This window comes from Aquarana catesbeiana, linkage group LG07, assembly GCF_042186555.1.
Source record: "Aquarana catesbeiana isolate 2022-GZ linkage group LG07, ASM4218655v1, whole genome shotgun sequence".
Classification (NCBI taxonomy): Eukaryota; Metazoa; Chordata; class Amphibia; order Anura; family Ranidae; genus Aquarana; species Aquarana catesbeiana.
Genome location: NC_133330.1, coordinates 321,542,393 through 321,568,105, shown reverse-complemented (window position 1 = coordinate 321,568,105; position 25,713 = coordinate 321,542,393). Strand labels below are relative to the sequence as shown.

General features: G+C 43.5%; 1 protein-coding gene across 1 annotated transcript in view; it reads right to left on the bottom strand.

Moving 5' to 3' along the window:
* The window catches only part of LRRC40 (leucine rich repeat containing 40), a 70,326-nt gene that overhangs the window by 28,598 nt on the left and 16,015 nt on the right, over nt 1-25,713 (bottom strand). The window contains exons 4-10 of the mRNA XM_073593755.1: nt 24,019-24,148; nt 22,698-22,821; nt 20,385-20,527; nt 16,527-16,699; nt 16,117-16,207; nt 9,187-9,238; nt 3,721-3,829 (exon numbers count right to left, since the gene is read on the bottom strand). Of these exons, the coding sequence (XP_073449856.1) occupies nt 3,721-3,829; nt 9,187-9,238; nt 16,117-16,207; nt 16,527-16,699; nt 20,385-20,527; nt 22,698-22,821; nt 24,019-24,148 (822 nt within the window). The remainder of the gene's footprint in view (nt 1-3,720; nt 3,830-9,186; nt 9,239-16,116; nt 16,208-16,526; nt 16,700-20,384; nt 20,528-22,697; nt 22,822-24,018; nt 24,149-25,713) is intronic.

Sequence of the window (25,713 nt, the reverse complement as noted above, 5' to 3'; positions counted from 1 at the left end):
CACGGAAAACAACTGTGGTGGATGACCGAAGAATTCTTTCCCTGGTGAAGAAAACACCCTTCATAACAGTTGGGCAGATCAAGAACACTCTCCAGGAGGTCGGTGTATGTGTGTCAAAGTCAACAATCAAGAGAAGACTTCACCAGAGTGAACACAGAGGGTTCACCACAAGATGTAAACCATTGGTGAGCCTCAAAAGCAGGAAGGCCAGATTAGAGTTTGCCAAACAACATCTAAAAAAGCCTTCACAGTTCTGGAACAACATCCTATGGACAGATGAGACCAAGATCAACTTGTACCAGAGTGATGAGAAGAGAAGAGTATGGAGAAGGAAAGGAACTGCTCATGATCCAAAGCCTACCACCTCATCAGTGAAGCATGGTGGTGGTAGTGTCATGGCGTGGGCATGTATGGCTGCCAATGGAACTGGTTCTCTTGTATTTATTGATGATGTGACTGCTGACAAAAGCAGCAGGATGAATTCTGAAGTGTTTCGGGCAATATTATCTGCTCATATTCAGCAAAATGCTTCAGAACTCAGCAACCAAAGAGTTTTTTAAGGGAAATAAGTGGAATGTTATGCAATGGCCAAGTCAATCACCTGACCTGAATCCGATTGAGCATGCATTTCACTCGCTGAAGACAAAACTGAAGGGAAAAGAACAAGAACAAGCAGGAACTGAAGACAGTTGCAGTAGAGGCCTGGCAGAGCATCACCAGGGATGAAACCCAGCGTCTGGTGATGTCTATACGTTCCAGACTTCAGACTGTAATTGACTGCAAAGGATTTGCAACCAGGTATTAAAAAGTGAAAGTTTGATGGATGATTGTTAATCTGTCCCATTACTTTTGGTCCCTTAAAAAGTGGGAGGCACATATACAAACTGTTGTAATTCCTACACCATTCATCTGATTTGGATGTAAATACCCTCAAATTAAGGCTGGAAGTCTGCAATTAAAGCACATCTTTGTTTCACTTCAAATCCATTGTGGTGGTGTATACAGCCAAAAAGATTAGAATTGTGTCGATGTCCCAATATTTATGGTCCTGACTGTATGCTTGGAGTTCTGCTTTAAAGAATAACTCCGAGCAAAACTTATTTTCCCATGGCCTGTACTCGCACTGCATGGGTTACATGCTCGTTTTGTCCAGGGGCGCAAGGAAAAGTTATACTTAGCCGACCTTTTGGGAAAACAGCGTTCTACCATGTCCAAAAGTGGACTGTTCATGCCATCCCCACATCCAGAGCCATTCTATGGGCATGATAACGTCAGGAAAAGTCCACCGCACAAGACTACTAGCGTGTGTGTAGGGGGGAGCGGGGGGCAGGAGTGGCAGGGACTTGTCTTTTGAACGGAGGATCGGCAAATTATGTAAGTATATCTCCGCTCCCCCCCCCCAGACAAAAACAAGCAGTTAACCCATGCAGTGTGGGCACAGCCCCACTGCATGGGAAAAAAAGTGCCCAGAGATCTTCTTTAAGAAAATGCGAATACACAAAAGGTTAAGATGGGCAGAAGATTGGATACAGTGCCTTGAAAAAGTATTCATACCCCTTGAAATTTTCCACATTTTGTCATGTTACAACCAAAACCGTAAATGTATTTTATTGGGATTTTATGTGATAGACCAACACAAAGTGGCATATAATTGTGAAGTGGAACAAAGAATGATAAATGGTTTTCAACATTTTTTACAAATAAATATGTGAAAAGTGTGGGGTACATTTGTATTCAGCCCCCTTTACTCTGATACCCCTAACTAAAATCTAGTGGAACCAATTGCCTTCAGAAGTCACCTAATTAGTAAATAGAGTCCACCTGTGTGTAATTTAATCTCAGTATAAATACAGCTGTTCTGTGAAGCCCTCAGAGGTTTCTTAGAGAACCTTGGTGAACAGACAGCATCATGAAGGCCAAGGGACATACCAGACAGGTCAGAGATAAAGTTGTGGAGAAGTTTAAAGCAGGGTTAAGTTATTGGAAAATAACCCAAGCTTTGAACATCTCACGGAGCACTGTTCAATGCATGAAAATGGAAAGAGTACGGCACAACTGCAAACCTACCAAGACATGGCCGTCCACCTAAACTGACAGGCCGGGCAAGGAGAGCATTCATCAGAGAAGCAGCCAAGAGGTCCATGGTAACTCTGGAGGAGCTGCAGAGATCCAAAGCTCAGGTGGGAGAATCTGTCCACAGGACAAATATTAGTCCTGCGCTCCACAAATCTGCCCTTATTGGAAGAGTGGCAAGAAGAAAGACATAAAGTACCGTTTGCAGTTTGCCAGAAGCCATGTGGGGGGGAGGGGGCAAAGCAAATATGTGGAAGAAGGTGCTCTGAGACCAAAATTGAACTTTTTGGCCTAAAAGCAAAACGCTATGTGTGGTGCAAAACCCTGAACACCCCATCCCCACTGTGAAACATGGTGGTGGCAGCATCATGTGGTGGGGATGCTTTTCTTCAGCAGGGACAGGGAAGCTGGTCAGAGTTGATGGGAAGATGGATGGAGCCAAATACAGGGAAATCTTAGAAGAAAACCTGTTATGCCGCGTACACACGAGCGGACTTTACGGGCGACTTTGCCCGGCGGACCTTTCGACGTACTTTACGACGGACTTTCTGAATGAACGGACTTGCCTACACACAATCCACCAAAGTCCGTCGAATTCGTACGTGATGACGTACGACCGGACTAAAACAAGGAAGTTTATAGCCAGTAGCCAATAGCTGCCCTAGCGTGGCTTTATGTCCATCGAACTAGCATACAGACGAGCGGACTTTTCGACCGGACTCGATTTCGACGGATTAATTTAAAACATGTTTCAAATCTAAGTCCGTCCAACTTTTGAGAAAACAAAGTCCGCTGGAGCCCACACACAATAGAATTGTCCGACCAAATCCCGTCCGCCGGGCAAAGTCTGCCGTAAAGTCCGCTCGTGTGTACGCGGCATTAGAGTCTGCAAAAGACTCAAGACTGGGGAGGAGGTTCACCTTCCAGCAGGACAATGACCCTAAACATACAGCCAGAGCTACAATGGAATGTTTTAGATCAAAGCATATTCATGTGTTAGTATGGACCAGTCAAAGTCCAGACCTAAATCCAATTGAGAATATATGGCAATACTTGAAAATTGCTGTTCACAGACGCTCTCAATCCAATCTGACAGAGCTTGAGATCTTTTGCAAAGAAGAATGGGCAAAAATGTCCCTCTCTAGATGTGCAAAGCTGGTAGAGACATCCCCAAAAAGACTTGCAGCTGTAATTGCAGTGAAAGTACTGACTCTTTCCACATATTTAATTGTAAAAAATGTTGAAAACCATTTATCATTTTTCTTCCACTTCACAATTATGTGCCACTTTGTGTTGGTCTATCACATAAAATCCCAATAAAATAAATTTACGTTTTTGGTTGTAACATGGGGTATGAGAGAGAGATAAATAGTGAGTGTATATATATTTATATATTTTTTTAATAGTACATTGCAATATATATTAAAGTTTTATATATACACACACATATATATAAAAAAAAAAAAAATATATATATATATATATATATATATATATATATATATATATATATATATATATATATATATATATATATATATATATATATAAAAAACACAATATTTCATTCATGTAAAATCATGTGCATAATTCAGCAATACTGAACAGGGCTATGACTAAAATAAATTATGACAAAAAGAGCCCTACCTATACTCTAAGGTCTTCAGTGTAGTAATTGCATGTGTATTAACCAGGGAGTCACTTGGAAGTGTCATAGCCGTAACCACAGGACTTGTATTTTCTTCACTCTTTGAAACTTATAGAAAAAAAAAAAAAAAAGATTTTTCTTTTAATTTACTTTATTTACCCCTAGTAAAAAAAACACTAAAATCACCACTGGAATCCACAAGCACATTGGAATCTACAAAACTCCTACTAAAATGTAAAAAGATGTGATTAATAAACTTACACAGATGTAAAATTGCATGTAAATTGTGAAACAACAAAAAATTCAGACATGCAAACCTGTAGGGGGACACAAAATGTATTTATCATTTGACTAATCGCTGGTTTCACACATAACTTTCTTGCCACCAGGTTCCTTATCTGATCTCGATCGGTATTTATTCATCAGCTTGATTAACCTCTATCTTTGTCAATCGAGTTGCCTTTGCCAGTGTACACCGAACGAAGATTGATTGCAAAATAAACTATAAAGGGGGCTCATCAGCGACCCAATAGTTAATTTAAGAATGAGTCCTCTGCGGTGGCAGATGGGACTTGTAGTTCATTCAGGTTCATCCAGAATTTCTATGGTTATGGAACAGGTAATGGACCTCTTGAAGCCAGCACCTTTTGGCTGATGGAGCAGGGGGGTAGATTGCCTTGAGGCAGAGTAACCTAGTCTGTCTGCATGCTGTATATGAAGGCTTGCTCGGGCTCTCCCATCCCACTGGCTGGTCAGAAAGCCAAGCAAAGCCCAGATTGGCTTTAATCGGCTCTCACCTATGGTAACCCGGAAGCGATGACCTGACATCATAACAACACCATATTTAAAAACTCAAAAACATTTGAAAACTCAGATCTTGGCGTTTTGAATGCTTTTAAGTGCAGAGGAGGGATTTGGGGTCTTATAGATCCCTCCATAAAGAGTACCTGTCACATGCCTATTGCTGTCACAAAAATGTTTACATATCTTTTGACAGCAATGCAATAAATAAAAGTGTCCCCTGTTCTCCCGTGCAAAGGCGAAGTCCCGCAGATGTGAGGTTTTGCCGCAAATGTCAGATCATAGTTACATAGTAGGTGAAGTTGAAAAAAAGACACAAGTCCATCAAGTCCAACCTATGTGTGTGATTATATGTCAGTATTACATTGTATATCCCTGTATGTTGTGGTCGTTCAGGTGCTTATCTAATAGTTTTTTGAAATTATCAATGCTCCCCGCTGAGACCACCGCCTGTGGAAGGGAATTCCACATCCTTGCTGCTCTTACAGTAAAGAACCCTCTACGTAGTTTAAACCTCTTTTCTTCTAATCTTAATGAGTGTCCACGTGTCTTAAACTCCCCTCCACGGAAACATTTTATCCCTACTGTGGGGTCACCAGTATGGTATTTGTAAATTGAAATCACAGAAGTGTCTCTTCTCCAGAGAGAATAAGTTCAGAGCTCGCAACCTTTCCTCATAACTAATATCCTCCAGACCCTTTATTAGCTGTTGCCCTTCTTTGTACTCGCTCCATTTCCAGTACATCCCTCCTGAGGACTGGAGCCTAGAACTGGACAGCATACTCCAGGTGCAGCCGGACCAGAGTCTTGTAGAGCGGGAGAATTATCATTTTATCTCTGGAGTTGATCCCCTTTTAATGCCAATATTCTGTTTGCTTTGTTAGCAGCAGCTTGGCATTGCTGAGCCTATCATCTACTAGGACCCCCAGGTCCTTTTCCATCCTAGATTCCCCCAGAGGTTCTCCCCTCAGTGTATAGATTACATTCATATTTTTGCCACCCAAATGCATTATTTTACATTTTTCTACATTGAACCTCATTTGCCATGTAGTCGCCCACCCCATTAATTTGTTCAGATCTTTTTGCAAGGTTTCCACATCCTGCGGAGAAGTTATTGCCCTGCTTAGCTTAGTATCGTCTGCAAATACAGAGATTGAACTGTTTATCCCATCCTCCAGGTCGTTTATGAACAAATTAAATAGGATTGGTCCCAGCACAGAACCCTGGGGGACCCCACTACCCATCCCTGACCATTCTGAGTACTCCCCATTTATCACCACCCTCTGAACATGCCCTTGTAGCCAGTTTTCAATCCACGTACTCACCCTATGGTCCATGCCAACGCACCTTATTTTGTACAGTAAACGTTTATGGGGAACTGTGTCAAATGCTTTTGCAAAATCCAGATACACCACGTCTACGGGCCTTCCTTTATCTAGAGCTCACCTCCTCATAGAAGGTTAGTAGATGGGCAGTAATTCTAGCACTAAACCTCATCTGTAAACCTAAAGTGGTAACCTGTAAAGGCTTCTAAAGCGTCGCCTATGGATTGTAACATTTACGCGGCGTGTCACCGTAGCACAGGTTTTAAAGCGTGACATGTTTGGTGTCTATTTACTCGGCATAACATCATCTTTTAAGTGGGGTACACACTATAAGAAAATTGGGCGAACGGGCATTCAATTTTCATCGTTGTGTCACAGCAAGTCGGAACCGAGGAAGGAAATAATGTAAGAAAATTCTCGTACGAAATAGGCTTTTTTTTGTTGTTTATTGTTTCTGATCAGGCGCAGTCTTTTGTTTCTGATTTTTCTTGTATCAAAATGGTACACAATAAACAAAAATCATTCGTTCTGTTCCCGTACGAGAAAAATTGGCGTTTGTCCCATCGGAAATTTTCGTTTGGAAGGTTGGAATCGCCTGTTGAAAGCTGTGTACACACTGTAGGAAAATCGTACGATCGTTCCCCAAACGAAAATGTTCCCGGATTTTCTTATAGTATGTACGAGCTTTTACACACTGAGCAAAATTATAAATGCAACACTTTTGTGTTTGCCCCTATTTATCATGAGCTGAACTCAAAGATCTACGAGTTTTTCTATGTACACAAAAGGCCTACTTCTCTCATATATTGTTCACAAATCTGTCTAAGCCCAGGTACACATTGGAGCGATTTGTCATGTGATTTGAGAGATCAAAAAGCATTACAAGTCCCAGCCTATTGGAGCCAATGACACTGTTCCAATCAGTGCGACACTGATTTTACGGCGCCGCACCGTTTTGCAAAAGTAGTTCCTGCACTACTTTTGCCGATTTCAAGTGCGACTTCAATAGAAATCTGAGCATAAAGCCACACAGATGTCTATCAAGTAGCGCCTGAAATCGCGCTGACCTTGCTACTTTGAAATCGCGCTGCTTCAAGTGAAGTGAGCGCGATTTCAAAGTAGCATCAATGTGAACCAGGGCTAAGCCCAGGTTCACACTGAGCTGCGGGAATGAAGCCATGCGAGTTCAGCTGATTTCACTCCCGCACGTCTGTCCCAATTTCGGCTGTAATTTCAGAGACATCTGTGCGGGTTTCTGCACAGATGTCAATGTAAACCGCAGCCCGAAATCGCAAAAAGTAGTACAGAAACATTTTGTAATCGGTGCGGTACCACACCAATTGGGACAGTGCCATTTCCAGCAATTGCCGCCGACTTGGCATGCAATTTGACATGTCAAATCGTACCAATGTGAACCTGGGCTAAATCTGTGTTAGTGGCCTTTTATTGTGGCCAGCCTAAGGCACACCTGTGCAATAATCATGCTGTCTAATCAGCATCTTGATATGCCACACCTGTGAGGTGGATGGATTATCTCGGCAAAGAAGAAGCGCTCACCAACACAGATTTAGCCCTGGTTCACATTGATGCAATTTGGCATGTCAAATTGCATGCCAAATCGGCGGCAATGGCACTGTCCGAATCGGAGCGATGCTGCATTTGTGGCACCGGACCGATTGCCAAAAGTAGCCTCTGTGCTGCTTTTGGCGATTTCGGAGTGTGATTTCCATTGACATTTATGCAGAACCCCGCACAGATGTCTCTGAAATCACCCCCGAAGTTGGGACTGACATGCGGGAATGAAATTGTATGAGTTCAGCTGAACCTGCAGGATTTCATTCCCACACTCAGTGTGTACCTGGGCTTAGACAAGATTTGTGAACAATATTTGAGAGAAATAGGCCTCGTGTGAAAAAGTCGTAGACCTTTGCGTTCAGCTCATGATAAATAGGGGCGAACACAAAAAAGTGTTGCGTTTAGAATTTTGCTCAGTGTATTTTACAAAAAAAAACTGGTTACGGGTGTTTTTTTTTTTGTTTTTGCATTAAAATTCCAAAAAAAGTGTATTTTTTCCCAAAAAATTTGCATGTGAAAAACCGCTGCGCAAATATCACATGACATCAAAAAGTGCAAAACCCTCCAATTTATTCTCTAGGGCCTCTGCTTTAAAAAAAAATAAATACATAATATATATATATATATATATATATCTATATATACACATACACACTTTTATATATATATATGTATGTATTTTTTTTTTAAAGCAGAGGCCCCAGAGAATAAATTATATATATATATATATACACATACACACTTTTATATATATATATGTATGTATTTTTTTTTTAAAGCAGAGGCCCCAGAGAATAAATTGGAGGGTTTTGCACCTTTTTGATGTCACGTGATATTTGCGCAGCGGTTTTTCACATGCAAATTTTTGGGAAAGAATACACTTTTTTTGGAGTTTTAATATATATATATATATATATATATATATATATATATATATAGATGTTTGGGGGTTCTTAGTCGTGTTCTAGCAAAGAAAAAAAAAAAAAAAGTGCTAGAATACGCCAAAATACGCCTGGTCTATAAAAAGTGCATCACTGTTTTTTCCAACTAACTTTATTTGCCAAACAAAGCCATGCACGGCTCCCTGTGTCTTGCCGAGAAAGTTCCCCCGGTGGATAAGGACCCCCCCGTACTGTGCAGGCGCAGCGCTTGGGCAGTACGAACTACTAGGAGCCGCCGAAGATAGCCGAAGCTTAAAAACTTCAATCAGCTGTACACGGCGCCTGCGCCCTGGGTCCAGGTTCAAGCCCCACCATCCAAGTGGACCTAGAGGGAGAATAAAAAAAGTGCCAAGCGAAGCGAGGCCGTGAGGGTCCCTCTTACAGGCGCCGTGTATAGCTGATTTCCAACTATTCGGCTTCGGCTATTTCCGCAGCGCCTGCGCAGTAGAGGGGGGTCCTTATCCGCCGAGGGGAACTTTCTCAGCAGAACACCGGCACAGTGCTGCACCTTCCAATAAACCATTGGTACAGAATCTGGAACCTGAGAACACAGCCAGCCAAGTTCCAGCGCCCCCTAGGGAGACCACGCTGCTCTTGCAGAGGCACAGACTATGGCAGCGTTATGGCACTAGGACACGGAGTCCCCACTGGCAGGAGCCGCAGGTCCAAATAGAAGAAAAGCCTGCAGATACAAAGGTGAACCTGGTAATCTACTACCATTTGTTTGGAAAGGGGAAGCAAGAGGAATGTTTTTGTTTTGTTTTTGAATGATAACCTCAGAGCCCAGATGTGAAATGTCATCTGAAGAGTGAAAATAACTTACCGGGAACTTGTATTCTGTCTCTTAAATACTTTAGTAGCTCCTGAGTGCCTTTCTAAAAGGGACAAAAAAATATATATATACAGTTATACTTCTAATTTTCAATTTGTTTTCCAGCAATAAAACTCAGTTTAAAGTGAACCTGTCATAAAAAAAAAAAAAAAAAAAAAAAAAAAGACAAATTGTTTAGATTAGTTATTTATTTCCTCAGAGATTTTGCTCCATAGTGACATGATAACATCACGCAGTTTGTGCAGATTTGTCGTCTGTACATCCATGATGTGAATCTCCCGCTCCACCACATCCCAAAGGTTATCTATTGGATGAGATGTGGTGAGTGTGGAGGCCATTGGAGTACAGGGACCTCATTGTCCAGTGGTGAGATGATTGGAGCTTTGTGACATGGTGCATTATCCTGCTGGAAGGAGCCATCAGAAGATGAGGACACTGTAGTCATAAAGGGATGGACATGGTCAGCAACAATACTCAGGTAGGCCGTGGTGTCTAAATGATGCTCAATTGGTACTAAGGGGTCCAAAGTGTGCCAAGAAAATATCCCCCACACCATTACACCACCACCAGCCTGAGCCGGTGACAAGACAGGATGGATCCATGCTTTCATGTTTATGCCAAATTCTGACCTGACCATCTGAATGTCGCAGCTGAAATCAAGACTCATCAGATCAGGCAATGTTTTTTCAATCTTCTATTGTCCAATTTTGGTGATCCTGTGTGAATTGTAGCCTCACTTTCCTGTTCTTAGCTGACAGGAGTGGTACCCGGCATGGCCTTCTGCTGCTGTAGCCCATCTGCTTCATCTGCATTCAGAGATGGTATTTTGCATACCTTGATTGTAGCGAGTGGTTATTAGAGTTACTGTTGCCTTTCTATCATCTGGAATCAGTCTGCCCATTCTCCTCTGACATCAACAAGATATGTTCCACCACACAACTGCCGCTCACTGGATATTTTCTCTTTTTCGGACAATTCTCTGTAAACCCTGTGCGTGAAAATGCCAGTAGATCAGCAGTTTTTGAAATACTCAGACCAGCCCGTTTGGCACCAACAACCATACCACGTTAAAAAAGTCACTTAAATCCCCTTTCTTCCTCATTCTGATGCTCGGTTTAAACTTCAGCAAGTCATCTTCACCACGTCTAGATGCCTAAATGCACTGAGTTGTTGCCATGCGATTGGCTGATTAGCAACTTGTGTTACCAAGCAATTGAACATGTATACCTAATAAAGTGGTCGGTGAGTGTATATTGTATATTCACATCAGTCCCTGCTCTCAAGGAGCTTACAATCTAAGGTCCCCAACTCACATTCATATACGAGGGCCAATGTAGACAGGAGCCAATTATCCCACCAGCATGTCTTTGGAGTGTGGGAGGAAACCGGAGTACCCGGAGGAAACCCACACAGGCACAGGGAGAACATGCAAACTTCTGGCAGGTAGTGCCGTGGTTGGGATTCGAACTGACGACCTCAGTGCTGCTAGGTGGAAGTGCTAACCACTACACCACTGTGCTTCCTTCTATAATGAGCAGGGCCCTTTGTTTCCTCCTGCATTGAATTGTATTGTAAGTGTACTGTCTGCTCTCATGTTGTAAAGCTCTGCGCAAACTGCTGGCACTATATAAACCCTGTATAATAATGATAATTATAGTATGTAATATATCCAAAAAAGTTAGATTTTTTCGTATGTTAAGGAGGCATGCATCAAGCGAACTTCAGCAGATTCCAGTCTATTTCAGTGGTGAACGGGCAAAGCACAGGTTCACTTTACAAGCGTAATTTCACCTTTTTTCATTAAAAAGGTGAACTAACTCCAAAATATCCTGGTCACCCCTCCGGACCGCAGCAGTGATGCCCCATGCTGCTGGTGTAGTGGTCTGTGCACCATACACTGCAATATACGGCCCTGGAGTGAGTATGCTTCATAATGTTTGCAGTGACAAGAACTCATTGGTGAGAGTAGCTACGTGACCGATAAAAAATGTGAACAGAAAGGCTATGGGGGTACCTCATCCTAGATAGAATTTACAAAACAAAGAAGCAACATGACAGCTACGTGACCATGTGCTTCCCAATTCCCCTGAAGATGTCATTTTTTTCTAACGAAACGCGTTATGCGGGGCTCATAGTCTGACGTCATCACGTTATGCGTGGGTTCTGAATCTCGATACGTGCGAGTGACTTCTGTCTTATGTGAGTACAATTACTAGCAATAAACCACAGTTTTTAAAAAGCCCTCTCTGTGACCCCAGAAACTGTTAGTGGACAGGAAAGCAGCTGATCAGACCAATCTTTGTCTGATTGGCTGTATTGGAGGCCAGAGGAGAGATTTGGGGTCTAATAGACACCAGATCTCTCCATAAAGAGGACCTTTCATAGGCCATACTATCAAAAGGGATGTAGCTCACCCCTTGTGATAGCAATAAAGTTAATAAAAAATAAACAAAGCTCCCCCGTTCCCCCATGCTTATGCACAAATGCGAACGCATACGTAAGTCCCACATACTTATTTAAACGATCGCACCACACTTGTGAGGTATTGTCACGAACGCCAGAGCAGAAGCAATAATTCTAGCACCAGACCTCTTGTGTAACTCTAAACTGGTAACCTGTAAAGACATCGCCTATAAAGAATTTTAAGTACCGTGGTTTGGTGCCATTCCCCTGGCGTGCGCAATTTTAAACCGTGACATGTTAGGTATCTATATATTGGGCGTAACATTATGTTTTATATTTTCCTCAAAAATTGGAAATTGGATATTATTTTGTGCTTGTGTGCAATAAAATTAATTTAGGTGTACTTTTCACAAAAAGATTGTGTTTGAAAAACCGCAACGCAAATGCCACCCATTTTGCAACGCCCATCATTTTATTCTATAGGGCCACTGCTAAAAAAAATTCAAATAAATGATATTATATATATATATATATATATATATATATATATATATATACAGTGGCTTGCGAAAGTATTCGGCCCCCTTGAACTTTTCAACCTTTTGCCACATTTCAGGCTTCAAACATAAAGATATAAAATTTTAATTTTTTGTGAAGAATCACCAACAAGTGGGACACAATTGTGAAGTGGAACGAAATCTATTGGATATTTTAAACTTTTTTAGCAATTAAAAAACTGAAAAGTGGTGCGTGCAAAATTATTCGGCCCCTTTACTTTCAGTGCAGCAAACTCACTCCAGAAGTTCAGCGAGGATCTCTGAATGATCCAATGTTGTCCTAAATGACTGATGGTGATAAATAGAATCCACCTGTGTGTAATCAAGTCTCTGTATAAATGCACCTGCTCTGTGATAGTCTCAGGGTTCTGTTGAAAGCGCAGAGAGCATCATGAAGACGAAGGAACACACCAGGGAGGTCCGTAATACTGTTGTGAAGAAGTTTAAAGCCGGATTTGGATACAAAAAGATTTCCCAAGCTTTAAACATCCCAAGGAGCACTGTGCAAGCGATCATTTTGAAATGGAAGGAGTATCAGACCACTGCAAATCTACCAAGACCTGGCTGTCCCTCTAAACTTTCAGCTCAGACAAGGAGAAGACTGATCAGAGATGCAGCCAAGAGGCCCATGATCACTCTGGATGAACTGCAGAGAACTACAGCTGAGGTGGGAGAGTCTGTCCATAGGACAACAATCAATCGTACACTGCACAAATCTGGCCTTTATGGAAGAGTGGCAAGAAGAAAGCCATTTCTCAAAGATATCCATAAAAAGTCTCGTCTAAAGTTTGCCACAAGCCACCTGGGAGACACACCAAACATGTGGAAGAAGGTGCTCTGGTCCGATGAAACCAAAATCCAACTTTTTGGCCACAATGCAAAACGATATGTTTGGCGTAAAAGCAACGCAGCTCATCACACTCAACACACCATCCCCACTGTCAAACATGGTGGTGGCAGCATCATGGTTTGGGCCTGCTTTTCTTCAGCAGGGACAGGGAAGATGGTTAAATTGAAGGGAAGATGGATGGAGCCAAATACAGGACCATTCTGGATGAAAACCTGTTGGAGTCTGCAAAAGACCTGAAACTGGGACGGAGATTTATCTTCCAACAAGACAATGATCCCAAACATACAGCAAAATCTACAAAGGAATGGTTCACAAATAAACGTATCCAGGTGTTAGAATGGCCAAGTCAAAGTCCAGACCTGAATCCAATCGAGAATCTGTGGAAAGAGCTGAAAACTGCTGTTCACAAACGCTCTCCATCCAACCTCACTGAGCTCGAGCTGTTTTGCAAGGAAGAATGGGCAATAATTTCAGTCTCTCAATGTGCAAAACTGATAGATTCATACCCCAAGCGACTTGCAGCTGTAATTGCAGCAAAAGGTGGCTCTACAAAGTATTAACGCAAGGGGGCCGAATAATTTTGCACGCCCCACTTTTCATTTTTTTATTAGTTAAAAAAGTTTCAAAAATCCAAAAGATTTCGTTCCACTTCACAATTGTGTCCCACTTGTTGGTGATTCTTCACAAAAAATAAACATTTTATATCTTTATGTTTGAAGCCTGAAATGTGGCAAAAGGTTGAAAAGTTCAAGGGGGCCGAATACTTTCGCAAGCCACTGTATATATATGTCTATTTCTAGCAAAATAATCCTTACTGACAGCCCATCTCATTTCTTGAGACACTAACAAGCCAGGACAGTATAAATACCCTCCCCCCCCCCCCCAAATGACCCCTTTTTGGAAAATAGACATTCCAAGGTATTTAGTAAGAGGCATGGTAATTTTTTTCCCACAAAAGTTTGCAAAATGAAGATTTTTGTTTTTCACAGAATTGTCATATTAACAAGTTATTTCTCACACATGGCATATGCATACTTGAAACTACACCCAAAAACACATTCTATTACTCCTCCTGAGTACGGCGATACCACATGTGGGAGACTTTTTTACAGCCCGGCCACATACAGAGGCCCAACATGCAGGGAGCACCATCAGGTGTTCTAGAAACATAAATTACTACCTATTACACTTTTGTAGGGCACTGATGTGGCACAGATGAGGTATGGATGGGTACGGATGAGGCATGGATGAGGCATGGATGGGCACAAATGAGGCATTGATGAGCACAGATGAGGCATGGATGGGCATGGATAAGTACAGATGGGGCATGGATGAGCACGGATGAGGCATGGATGAGCACGGATGGGGCATGGATGAGTACGGATGGGGCATGGATGAGTACGGATGGGGCATGGATGGCTACGGATGAGGCATGGATGAGCACAGATGAGGCATGGATGGGCATGGATAAGTACGGATGGGGCACGGATGAGGCATGGATGGGGCATGGATGAGCATGGATGGGTACAGATGGGGCATGGATGAGCACGGATGGGGCATTGATGAGTACGGATGGGGCATGGATGAGCACGGATGGGGCATTGATGAGTACGGATGGGGCATGGATGAGTACGGATGGGGCATGGATGAGTACGGATGGGGCATGGATGAGTACGGATGGGGCATGGATGGGTATGGATGAGGCATGGATGGGTATGGATGGGGCATGGATGAGCACGGATGAGGCATGGATGAGTACGGATGGGGCATGGATGAGCACAGATGGGGCTTGGATGAGTACGCATGGGGCATGGATGAGTACGCATGGGGCATGGATGAGTACGCATGGGGCATGGATGGGTACGCATGGGGCATGGATGAGTACGCATGGGGCATGGATGAGTACGCATGGGGCATGGATGAGTACGCATGGGGCATGGATGGGCATGGATGAGGCATGGATGAGGCATGGATGGGTACAGATGGGGCATGGATGGGTACAGATGGGGCATGGATGAGCACGGATGGGGCATGGATGAGTACGGATGGGGCATGGATGAGTACGGATGGGGCATGGATGAGTACGGATGGGGCATGGATGAGTACGGATGGGGCATGGATGAGTACGGATGGGGCATGGATGAGTACGGATGGGGCATGGATGAGCACAGATGGGGCATGGATGAGCACAGATGGGGCATGGATGAGTACGCATGGGGCATGGATGAGTACGGATGGGGCATGGATGAGTACGGATGGGGCATGGATGAGTACGGATGGGGCATGGATGAGTACGGATGGGGCATGGATGAGTACGGATGGGGCATGGATGAGTACGGATAGGGCATGGATGAGTACGGATGGGGCATGGATGAGTACGGATGGGGCATGGATGAGTACGGATGGGGCATGGATGAGTACGGATGGGGCATGGATGAGTACGGATGGGGCATGGATGAGTACGGATAGGGCATGGATGAGTACGGATAGGGCATGGATGAGTACGGATGGGGCATGGATGAGCACAGATGGGGCATGGATGAGCACAGATGGGGCATGGATGAGTACGGATGAGGCATGGATGGGTATGGATGGGGCATGGATGAGCACAGATGGGGCATGGATGAGCACAGATGGGGCATGGATGAGTACGGATGAGGCATGGATGGGTATGGATGGGGCATGGATGAGCACGGATGGGGCATGGATGAGTACAGATGAGGCATGGATGGGTATGGATGGGGCATGGATGAGCACGGATGGGGCATGGATGAGTATGGATGAGGCATGGATGAGTACGGATGGGGCATAGATGAGTACGCATGGGGCATGGATGGGGCATGGATGACCACGGATGAGCACAGATGAGGCATGGATGGGCACGGATGGGGCATGTATGGGTACGGATGGGGCATAGATGGGCACAGATCAGCGCTGTGGGCACTTCAGATCCAGCCCACTTGCGCTGCTGCACTGGCGGGAAGCGCGAGTTTGGGAGCACGTCATAGTACGCCCTCCCAGAACTATCTGATAGCCATCATTCGGCTATGGACCGGTCAGCAAGTGGTTTAGCAGTAACACCATAGCTGGAGAATTATGCCAAATACTCACACTCAGTATGTCCCTACGAATTCCTCTCAGTGGATTACCCTCCAGCTGTAAGGATTTCAAATTCGGAAGATGTCCCAGGGCGCCGGGCAAACTGAAAACATAAAATAAAATCCTTTATACAGATAAAGTAAACATACAGGACGTCCGACAACTCCAGTACTTCTATATATTATGTATGGGAGTATCAGTCCCCATAAAGAACTAATTCTATAGGGCACAGAGGAATGATGACAGCTGTTGAGCAATTGCATACCCCCTGTCATTTGCTGACCCCAAATAGTTACTCATGGGCCTACCTAGCGCACTAGGCGGCTGCAAAAGAAAAACAAAGAATCTTAAGTGCTGCATTTGTTAGCCATTTATTAAAGTGAAGCATTAAAGGCCCAATTGTGCCTCGACCACGTCCTTACCTGCCAAGGTCATTATTGCTGAGATCGAGCCTCTCCAGACCCTTCAGCACGGTTATCTCATCGGGGAGGCTCTTCAGCTTGTTATCCCGCAGCTCGAGGATACAGAGGGAAGTGAGGTGGGTCAGGTGCTGAGGGCCCACTGTGCTTATCTGGTTGTTCCCAACATGCAGCTCCTGAGAAGTCAAAGGCTCAGGGTCATTTATGAAAGCCAAACTCCAAGCAAACATTTATATATAAAACCAAACATACTGTACATAGAAAATGACAAGTCGGTAGTAAGGATGTCAAAATACTCAACACATGAATAATATAGCACTTCAATTTCTAGTTTTCCCATTAAAAAAAAAGGCTGACAGTTACAAAGTCTCTTTATTAACCCCTTCATGCCTAAGCCTATTTCTAAAATTTGTTGCTTACAAGTTAAAATTTGTATTTTTTGCTAGAAAATTACTCAAAACCCCCAAACATTATATATATTTTTTTAGCAGAGACCCTAGAGAACAAAATGGCAATCGCTGTAATATTTTATGTATTTTATGGTATTTGTGCAGCAGTCTTTGAAAAGCAATTTGAGAAAAAAAAGACACTTTCCATTTTTTTTGTATAATGTGAAAGATGATTTTATGCTGAGTAAATAGATACCTAAGATGTCATGCTTTGAAATTGCGCACACTCGTGAAATGGCGAAAAACGACGGTACCTAAAAATCTTCATAGTTGACGCTTTAAGAAAATTTTACGGTTACCAGGTTAGAGTTACAGAGGAGGTCTTTTGCTTATTGCTCTCACGCTGACGCTGGCGGCGATACCTCACATGTGTCATTTGAACACCGTTTACATTTGCGGGCGCGACTTACATATGCATTTTCTTTGCTGCGTGGGGATAGAGGCGCTTTAAAGAAAAAAAACATTTTTTTTTTCTTATTTATTTTGATTTCATTATTATACATTGTCCCTTTAATAAATAAAATAAAAATTCTGATCACTTTTATTGCTGTCACAAGGAATGTAAACATCCCTTGTGACAGTAATAGGTGGTAACAGGTATTCTTTATGGAGGGACTGGGGGTCTAAAAGACCCCCAATTCCTCCTTTGCACTTAAAGGTATTCAGAACACAAAAAAATCAGGGATTATGAATACTGTCTTTTTTTTTTTTTTAAAACGCCGCTATTGGCAGCCAAGTAAACCGGAGGTGACATCGCTTCTGGGATTTTACATTGGAGACCCGAACATCCCCTCCCACTCCTTAGAATAACAGCCGAGCGGACCTTAGAATAGCAGCCGAGCGGACCTTAGAATAGCAGCCGAGCGGACCTTAGAATAACAGCCGAGCGGACCTTAGAATAGCAGTCGAGCGGACCTTAGAATAGCAGCCGAGCGGACCTTAGAATAGCAGCCGAGCGGACCTTAGAATAGCAGCCGAGCGGACCTTAGAATAGCAGCCGAGCGGACCTTAGAATAGCAGCCGAGCGGACCTTAGGATAGCAGCCGAGCGGACCTTAGGATAGCAGCCGAGCGGACCTTAGAATAACAGCCGAGCGGACCTTAGGATAGCAGCCGAGCGGACCTTAGGATAGCAGCCGAGCGGACCTTAGATTAGCAGCCGATCAGACCTTAGGAAAACAGCCGAGCGGACCTTAGGATAAGATATTAGAAATGCTAATTTTTTGGCAAATACTAGAGCTGCACGATTAATCGTTAAATAATCAAGATCGCGATTCTACCCCCCTCCCGATCTTAAAAAAGCATTTCCTCCATTCAGTGCAGAGAGTTCTCTGATCAAGCCGACAGCTGTCAAAAAAATTAAATTAAATTAAACTAAATTAAATGAAATTATAAAAATAAGCCAGCCTGCCAAGGTTCTTACAACAGGCTGAGATAAAGAGAAACATTGTAACATATAGTTCTATAAGGTCAACTGAATGAACTTCAGTCTCTAAATGAGGTCAGTTTAACCACTTAAAGACTAAATAAACCTTTTTCTGACACTTGTTGCTTACAAGTTAAAATCAGTATTTTTTTGCTAGAAAATGACTTAGAACCCCCAAACATTATATATATATTTTAGCGGAGATCCTAGAGAGTAATATGGTGGTTGTTGCAATATTTTATGTCACACTGTATTTGCGCAGCGGTCTTTCAAAACGCAATTTCTTTTGAATACACATTAACTAACAGTAAAGTTAGCCCAAATTTTTGGTATAATGTGAATGATGATGTTACGCCGCGAGAATCGTGATCTTTATTCTAAGCAAAAAAATTGTGATTCTCATTTTAGCCCGAATCGTGCAGCTCTAGCAAATACCTGTGCATTTAATTATTTTATTATTTCAAAAGGCATACTTAGCATTTAAAGCACTGCAACAACACTGACATATGGTATATAATCTTGCATATTACGGCTTTCTCAAAGTCAAGTAGTAAGAATAAAAAAGCAGACATACATTGATCAGCCATAACAATATGACCACTGACAGATAAAATGATTATCTCGTTACAATGGCACCTAACGTTGGTGGGATAGATAAGTCAGCAAGTGAACATGTTATAGCTGAAGGCAATATGCTAAAAGCAAAAAAATGGGCAAGTGTAAAGATTTGAACGACTTTGACGAGGAACAAACTGTAATGGCAAGATGACGGGGTCAGAGCAACTCCAAAACTGCAGCTCTTGTGGGATTTTCTGAATGTGCCGTGGTCAGGTTAAACAAAAAGAGATCCAAGGAAGAAAAACCGGCCAACTAGCAACAAGGTCATGGGCGACCAAGGCTGATTTATGTAGGGGGGGGGGCAAAGGCTGGCCCGTGTAGTCCAATCCAATTGAAGAGCTACTGAAGCTCAAATAGCTACAAAAGTTAATGCTGGTTCTGATAGAAAGGGGTCAGAACACACAGATCGTTGCAGTTTGGGGCTGCACCCTGTGTGAGAGGAGTAGGGTGGAAGGTATGACTGTAACGGGACTGAACACTTTTCGGTGCCCAGTCTTCAAGCTATACAGGCAAAAGTGCCCATGTGCAGATGTAGAAAGAGTCACTCGTCACCACGTGGTAATGTAGTCTGCTTACCAGAAGGTGCCTCTGAAGACATCTGTTACGATGAAACATGTCAGGCAGGCTGACATCCATACGCTGATTGCTGCAGCCGTTTGTTCCTATCATTGATGCATGCTGTTTTAAGCTTCAACTGTAAGTTACTACAATAAAAGTTTTTTTATCTATCATTACGGGCTTCACTATGGGTCCTTCATTTTCTTTTCTCGGATATATGATGACTACATGCCTGAATGCCTAATTCTGAAGTGACCATTGGGAGATGTTTATATGTGAAGGAAATCCCACGGATGTTGTGGTCTGATGAGGGGTTCCAGTGGGCTGGATTTGCTGGATGCTATTGAGAATTTATCATCTATGCCTAATACTTAACACCTTCTGGTAAGCAGACTACATTACCACGTGGTGACGAGTGACTCTTTCTACATCTGCACAATATATTTGGTGATTGGATTCCTCCCACTCTTCAATTTCATTTTTGAACTTTTCAGCGCCGCAATAATTTTTGTGCATGTGACTTTTTGTTTGTTATCTACGAACTTTGCTGGCCGCTTGCTTTTTTCAGTTCAGCGAAAATTTTTACTTGTTTTATGCTAAAAGTGCCCATGTGCTTGAGCCCTAAAGGCAGAAGCTCCATAGTTAGGAAGGAAAACTCAGACATTTGATTGGTCAGACAGTTAATACGGGCTTTGCACACGTTATTCATGAAGCCCAAGAAATGTAAGCTCCTCTGAGGTGGGGACTGACGTGAATAGTTACATGTAAGCTCTATACAAATACAGGAAATAATTACATTATAAGGCCTTACTTTCAGTAGCTTGCAGTTGGGCAGCTCTGGCAGGAAGGTCAGTTTATTCTGCCTCAGATAAAGCTGCTCCAGACAGTCCATACCGGCCAGGGAAGGAGGGATGTCTTCAAGCAGGTTGGAGGTGCAGTCCAGCTGACGGAGACCTGTGGGAGTCAGCAAAAGACAGTTATACTATAAAGCCAAAACCTAGTAGTCAGCTGACCATCAGACCTACCAATATTGCCAAAAGTACATGTGAGGCCTGTTTTATCCTCCGTTATCCTTCTGTGTGTCCTGAGGAAGCAAATCTGTGAAACGCGTTGATGCACAGGGGCTCACTTTTCCATTGCTACGTAAAATTTGCATTAACTGGCCATGATAGGCCGAAGTCTGTTCAGACTCGAATATATGTTTTTAATCGTGTCTATTCATGTGTAAAAATCTTTTTATGTTTTCTACATATAATAAAATATATATTTTTTTAGAATTTGTTGTGGTCCGATCTTAGGGGTTTGCTTTGTTTTCTAATTAGAGTGTACGGATGTGGCAATGGAAGGATTTCAGGAACTTTATATACAGGTAGACCTCTTTAAATGATTGATACACACTTGTTACTTGCAGTGCCACTCAAAGCAAAAGCAAAAGGAATGAATATTGTCCTGCTGGTCTCTGGAATGGGGTGCTGAGGTGTAATAACACCATCCAGTAGTGTGTATCTTGCAAGCAGAATAACGGCATTCCCCTGGTCCTGTCTGTGTCCATGTCTATATGTGGCGGCCTCTGCCTACTCCACAAGCCACGCCGGCTGACACGTTTCGCCCCACCCAGTCCTCTATGAATAACTGAATGAATATGATGCACTCTGTACATAGCGCACTCCTCAACCCTGCACTCTGTACATAGCGCACGCCTCAACCCTGCACTCTGTACATAGCACACTCCTCAACCCTGCACTCTGTACATAGCGCACTCCTCAACCCTGCACTCTGTACATAGCGCACTCCTCAGCCCTGCACTCTGTACATAGCGCACTCCTCAACCCTGCACTCTGTACATAGCGCACTCCTCAACCCTGCACTCTGTACATAGCGCACTCCTCAACCCTGCACTCTGTACATAGCGCACTCCTCAACCCTGCACTCTGTACATAGCGCACTCCTCAACCCTGCACTCTGTACATAGCGCACTCCTCAACCCTGCACGCTGTACATAGCGCACTCCTCAACCCTGCACGCTGTACATAGCGCGCACACACACTGTTCGATGCAGTTCGGGGGGGGGGGGGTGATGGGATCCATGGTTAAGTTCCTGCACCTATTCTCTGAAAGAAAAAGCCCTAGATAAATGTATATAGTCTTAGAGGTACAACCCGCCCTTTGAGGACAACCATAATGCTGATGCGGCCCACAATGAAATTTAGTTTGGCACCCCTGTTCCAGTGGTAGCCAATGTTGGAATCCAGAACTGGTCTACCGTCCCCTAAGAGCTCCCTCCGATGGCAGCCAGAGGAGGCATCAAAAGCCATTCTCCTGTCCCTCTCTCGAATCTACTTCGAGGCAGTGGATGATAAATTAATTTAAGGAATAAAATATAATGTTGTTGATGTTGATATATTTGCTTAAAGGGAAGGAAGGACGACAGAAAAGGGAATCGTCTATTAAATATTGTAGATTTTGTGGGGTTTTTTTGTTGTTATACTTGTTTAATATTTGTTCTGTCTGTCATTTGTTCTATTAAAATTTTCAAAAATAAAATCTGATATAAAAAAAAAATAAGCACACAATGGTGGGTGTGGAGGAGAAGGCAGGGAACTGAAAACACAGCACTAGCTTCACCTGATCTGTCAACCCTGGCTTATTTACTTCTTTCTGAAACCTTTAACTCTAATGAGCAATATCACCCCCTTGGTTTTCCACTTCTTCCCCCTTCCTCTTCTGTACTTATCCCCCATTTCCCTTTTCCTTAGGCAGCCTCTGTGTCCCCCACAATCCCCTTTTCTCCCCTCCCCCTCTACTATCTTAGGTATAGGAAAAAAACAGCACTATCTGCAAAGGTAACTGGCCTTCCAGCCATTTTTTTTTAAACAGACATCATAATTAAATAGTTTACAGCGTACATCTTCTTTAAATCCCAGTGGAAGGGATAGTCTCTAACTGGCCTGCAATGCAAGTACTGCATTAATCCAGAAGTCCTTTCTCCTTGGTAATTTGTTAACCAAGAAGAAAAACAACCTTTGCCATCATTTTGTGTCTGATCTTCATACTCTGTGCCCAAAAAGCCTTAAGCAACGAAGAAATAACATCTATATCGGTTTATAAAAAGAGACCGTCTTACTCTTCATGCGGCTGATTTCTGGAGGAAGGGTCTTCAGCTTGTTGTTGGACAAGTTTAGCCGAGTGAGGTAGGTGAGGGCACCAAGACTGCTGGAAACGCTCCTCAGGCTGTTATTGGAGAGGTCCTGCAATATTATTGCCATGTTAAAGGGAACTATAGAGCATGTCCAGGAAGTGCTTACCTTTGCATGAAAGAAACATTGAATGCAACGTTCGGTTTTTTTTTTTCGTTCTAAATTTCAGAACTGGTCTACAAGTACACATATGTAGATTATCCCTCTAGTGGGTGGTTGAATATCAGGCAGTGTAATCAATGTACCACATAACTGCCGAGATTACAAATGCAGGCGGAGCCATACAAAGCTGCACTAAATAAAATAAAATAAAAAAAAAAAAAAAAACAGGATTTCCCAGTATGATGCACCTCACAATTCAGGTGGTGAGGAAGGGCGGGCAGATTGGGGTTACTGTATGCATTAGTGCTTCATATTACACCCTAAATATGGTTGTAACATAAAACATAGACTTAAATGTGGATTGCGCCTTTAAAGGAGAAGTTTTAAAGCTCTTTTGGTCATACTTCTGTGGTTCACAGGAGTGCACTTAATTCTGCACTCCTTTGACCCACATTCAGCCGACAACGGGTCACATCCCGCTGTTGGCTGACATCACAGAGCCTGTCCAGGCTTTGCAGAGATCCTGACAATAACATTGGGATCTGCCCAGATGCCTTACCAGCAGTTGGTTCATCCTCTCAGCACACCACTGAGAGCCTGAGGCAGCTGCTCCCGCCCCCTCCACAGCCCGGGACCCCTGTGAGCGCTGAAGGGGCAGAGCACAGAGTGGTGACTGACAGTCACAGCTCTGTGCTAGCAGTGGACCTGAGAACTGAGCGATCATCGGCCTTTGAACACTCAGTTCTCAGTGTAAAGCTGGCGGGGGACAGAAGCAGCATCAGATTTATTCTGCAGCCATCTGCCGTCTGCACTGCATAGGTTAACTGCTAATTTTTTCCAGGGGAGAGGAGAGCGGATCCTCCCCACACAAAACCAGTCAGGCACCCCCACTATCCAGCGGTCTTGAATAGTGGACCATTCCTGGTCTATGGAGCCTACTCTGGGCGCGATGACATCAGGAACAGTCCACTATTCAAGACCACTGGAGAGTCCACTGCTGGACCTAGGGGAGCGCCATTTTCCAGAGGATCAAAGGATCAGCTGACCCGTGCAATAAATGCACAGCCCCACTGCATGGAAAAAAATCAAATAAAAATGTTGTCCAGAGCTGGGCTTTAGCTGACCACCTTTATAAAAACAGCTTACCAATTCCTCCAGAGCAGTCAGCCGTCCCATGGAGTTGGGAACCTCCTCCAACTGGTTGTGGTGAAGAAGAAGATTCTTGAGGTTCTGCAGCTCGGCCAGTTCTTCTGGAAGACTTTTCAACTTATTGTGACTTTGTTAGAAAGAAATACAGACAAGACAGATTTAAAATAAAGAAAAAAAAAAAAAAAACGCAAATCTTTTTAAAAAGCTTTAACACGATCCTGGAGCTCTGTGTTATCCCTCCACCCTCAACATTTAGGCTAAATTTTACAGTTGTGTTTATTTTTATAGCTACCTTTTCTAAAGTCGTAAGGTAGGTCACATGACACTGCAAGGTCTTATTTATGTTTGCCTCTTCTCAGGCCTGGGTGATCCTCACTGATCTAGACAGCGGTGCCGACGTGGTGACGTCAGTGGCACTCTCTCTGCACCAGCACACTGTAAATGAAGGTAGCCGCGGTGCCTTTCACTCACAGTAATGAGTCTGTGCCCCCGTTAGAGAGATTCCCCCTCTGTATTTGTCCTGTTTACCATTAACATTGAAAGTGAAAGTAAAAAAAAATCCCAAATTTTGGGTTGTCCCCAGAACAGTAATAGAGGGAAAATCGTCCAGTGGGGACACTAGTTCTGGTGATCCTCAAGGAATCCCCTGGAAATCTGCAGGGATTTCCTCTGACTTTCTATTTTGGTTACAGAACAGGAAGTGAAGGTAAATCTCCCCAGTGGGTCACAGATGGCAAAACATGACAGGGGTTATGACCCTCCCTTACTCTCTCCAAAAATGGAAAAAAAAATGTTTTTGCTTATAGTTAAAGATGAGCTCCGGCGTGTTTGCACAGCCCACGTGCAGAGCCCGCCAGGAAGTCGGCACTGCGCTAATCACAGGCAGTGAGACATTGTCCTGATGTGCGGCTGCAGAGATCGGGAAATGTCTCACTGCCTGTGATTAGCGCAGCGCCGACTTCCTGGCGGGCTCTGCACGTGGGCTGTGTGAACACGCCGGAGCTCATCCTTACTTATAGTTCTACTTCAAGGTTTAGCAGACCTGGAAGCCCGAGGATATCTTGTGGCCAAGGAGAGGTACTGCAGGGGATAGCTCTGCATTAATTGTATGTATTGCACTTGTACTTTTTTTCTTCTACTTACAGGTCATAAGTGTAAATTTAGGTTAAAAAAGTCCAACCAATAAAAAGAATTAATAAATAAATTGAAAACCTACATACAGAACCCTATACCCACAGCTGATCCAGAGGAAGGCAAAAACCATTTATAATGCATGGTCCAATTTGCTCTAATGGGGTGAACTGTTTAACAAGAAATAAGGCCAGGTTCACACATGTGCGGCCGCGGGTTCCTGCCTGGGGTCCGGTGCATTCCTGTACACCGGTTCAGGTGTGATTCAGGTCTGAATTTTTGCCTGAATTCGCACCTGAACCTGACCCAAAGACGCACCAGACCCTTTTTCATTGCAGACCGCGGTTGCCTTTCGGACACGTGTAAACTGGCTCCATCGGGAGCGGGTCACACTCACATGTCATGCAAATTGGATGTGGGGAAACTCGCATCCAATTTGCATATGTGCGAACCCGGCCTAAACGTTTAGCCGGAGAGCCTTTAGAGCCATGTTACACTGTGGTAAGATCACCATGGAGGGACACATGCAGGCAGTAAAACACTTACCTGCTGGCACGTCAC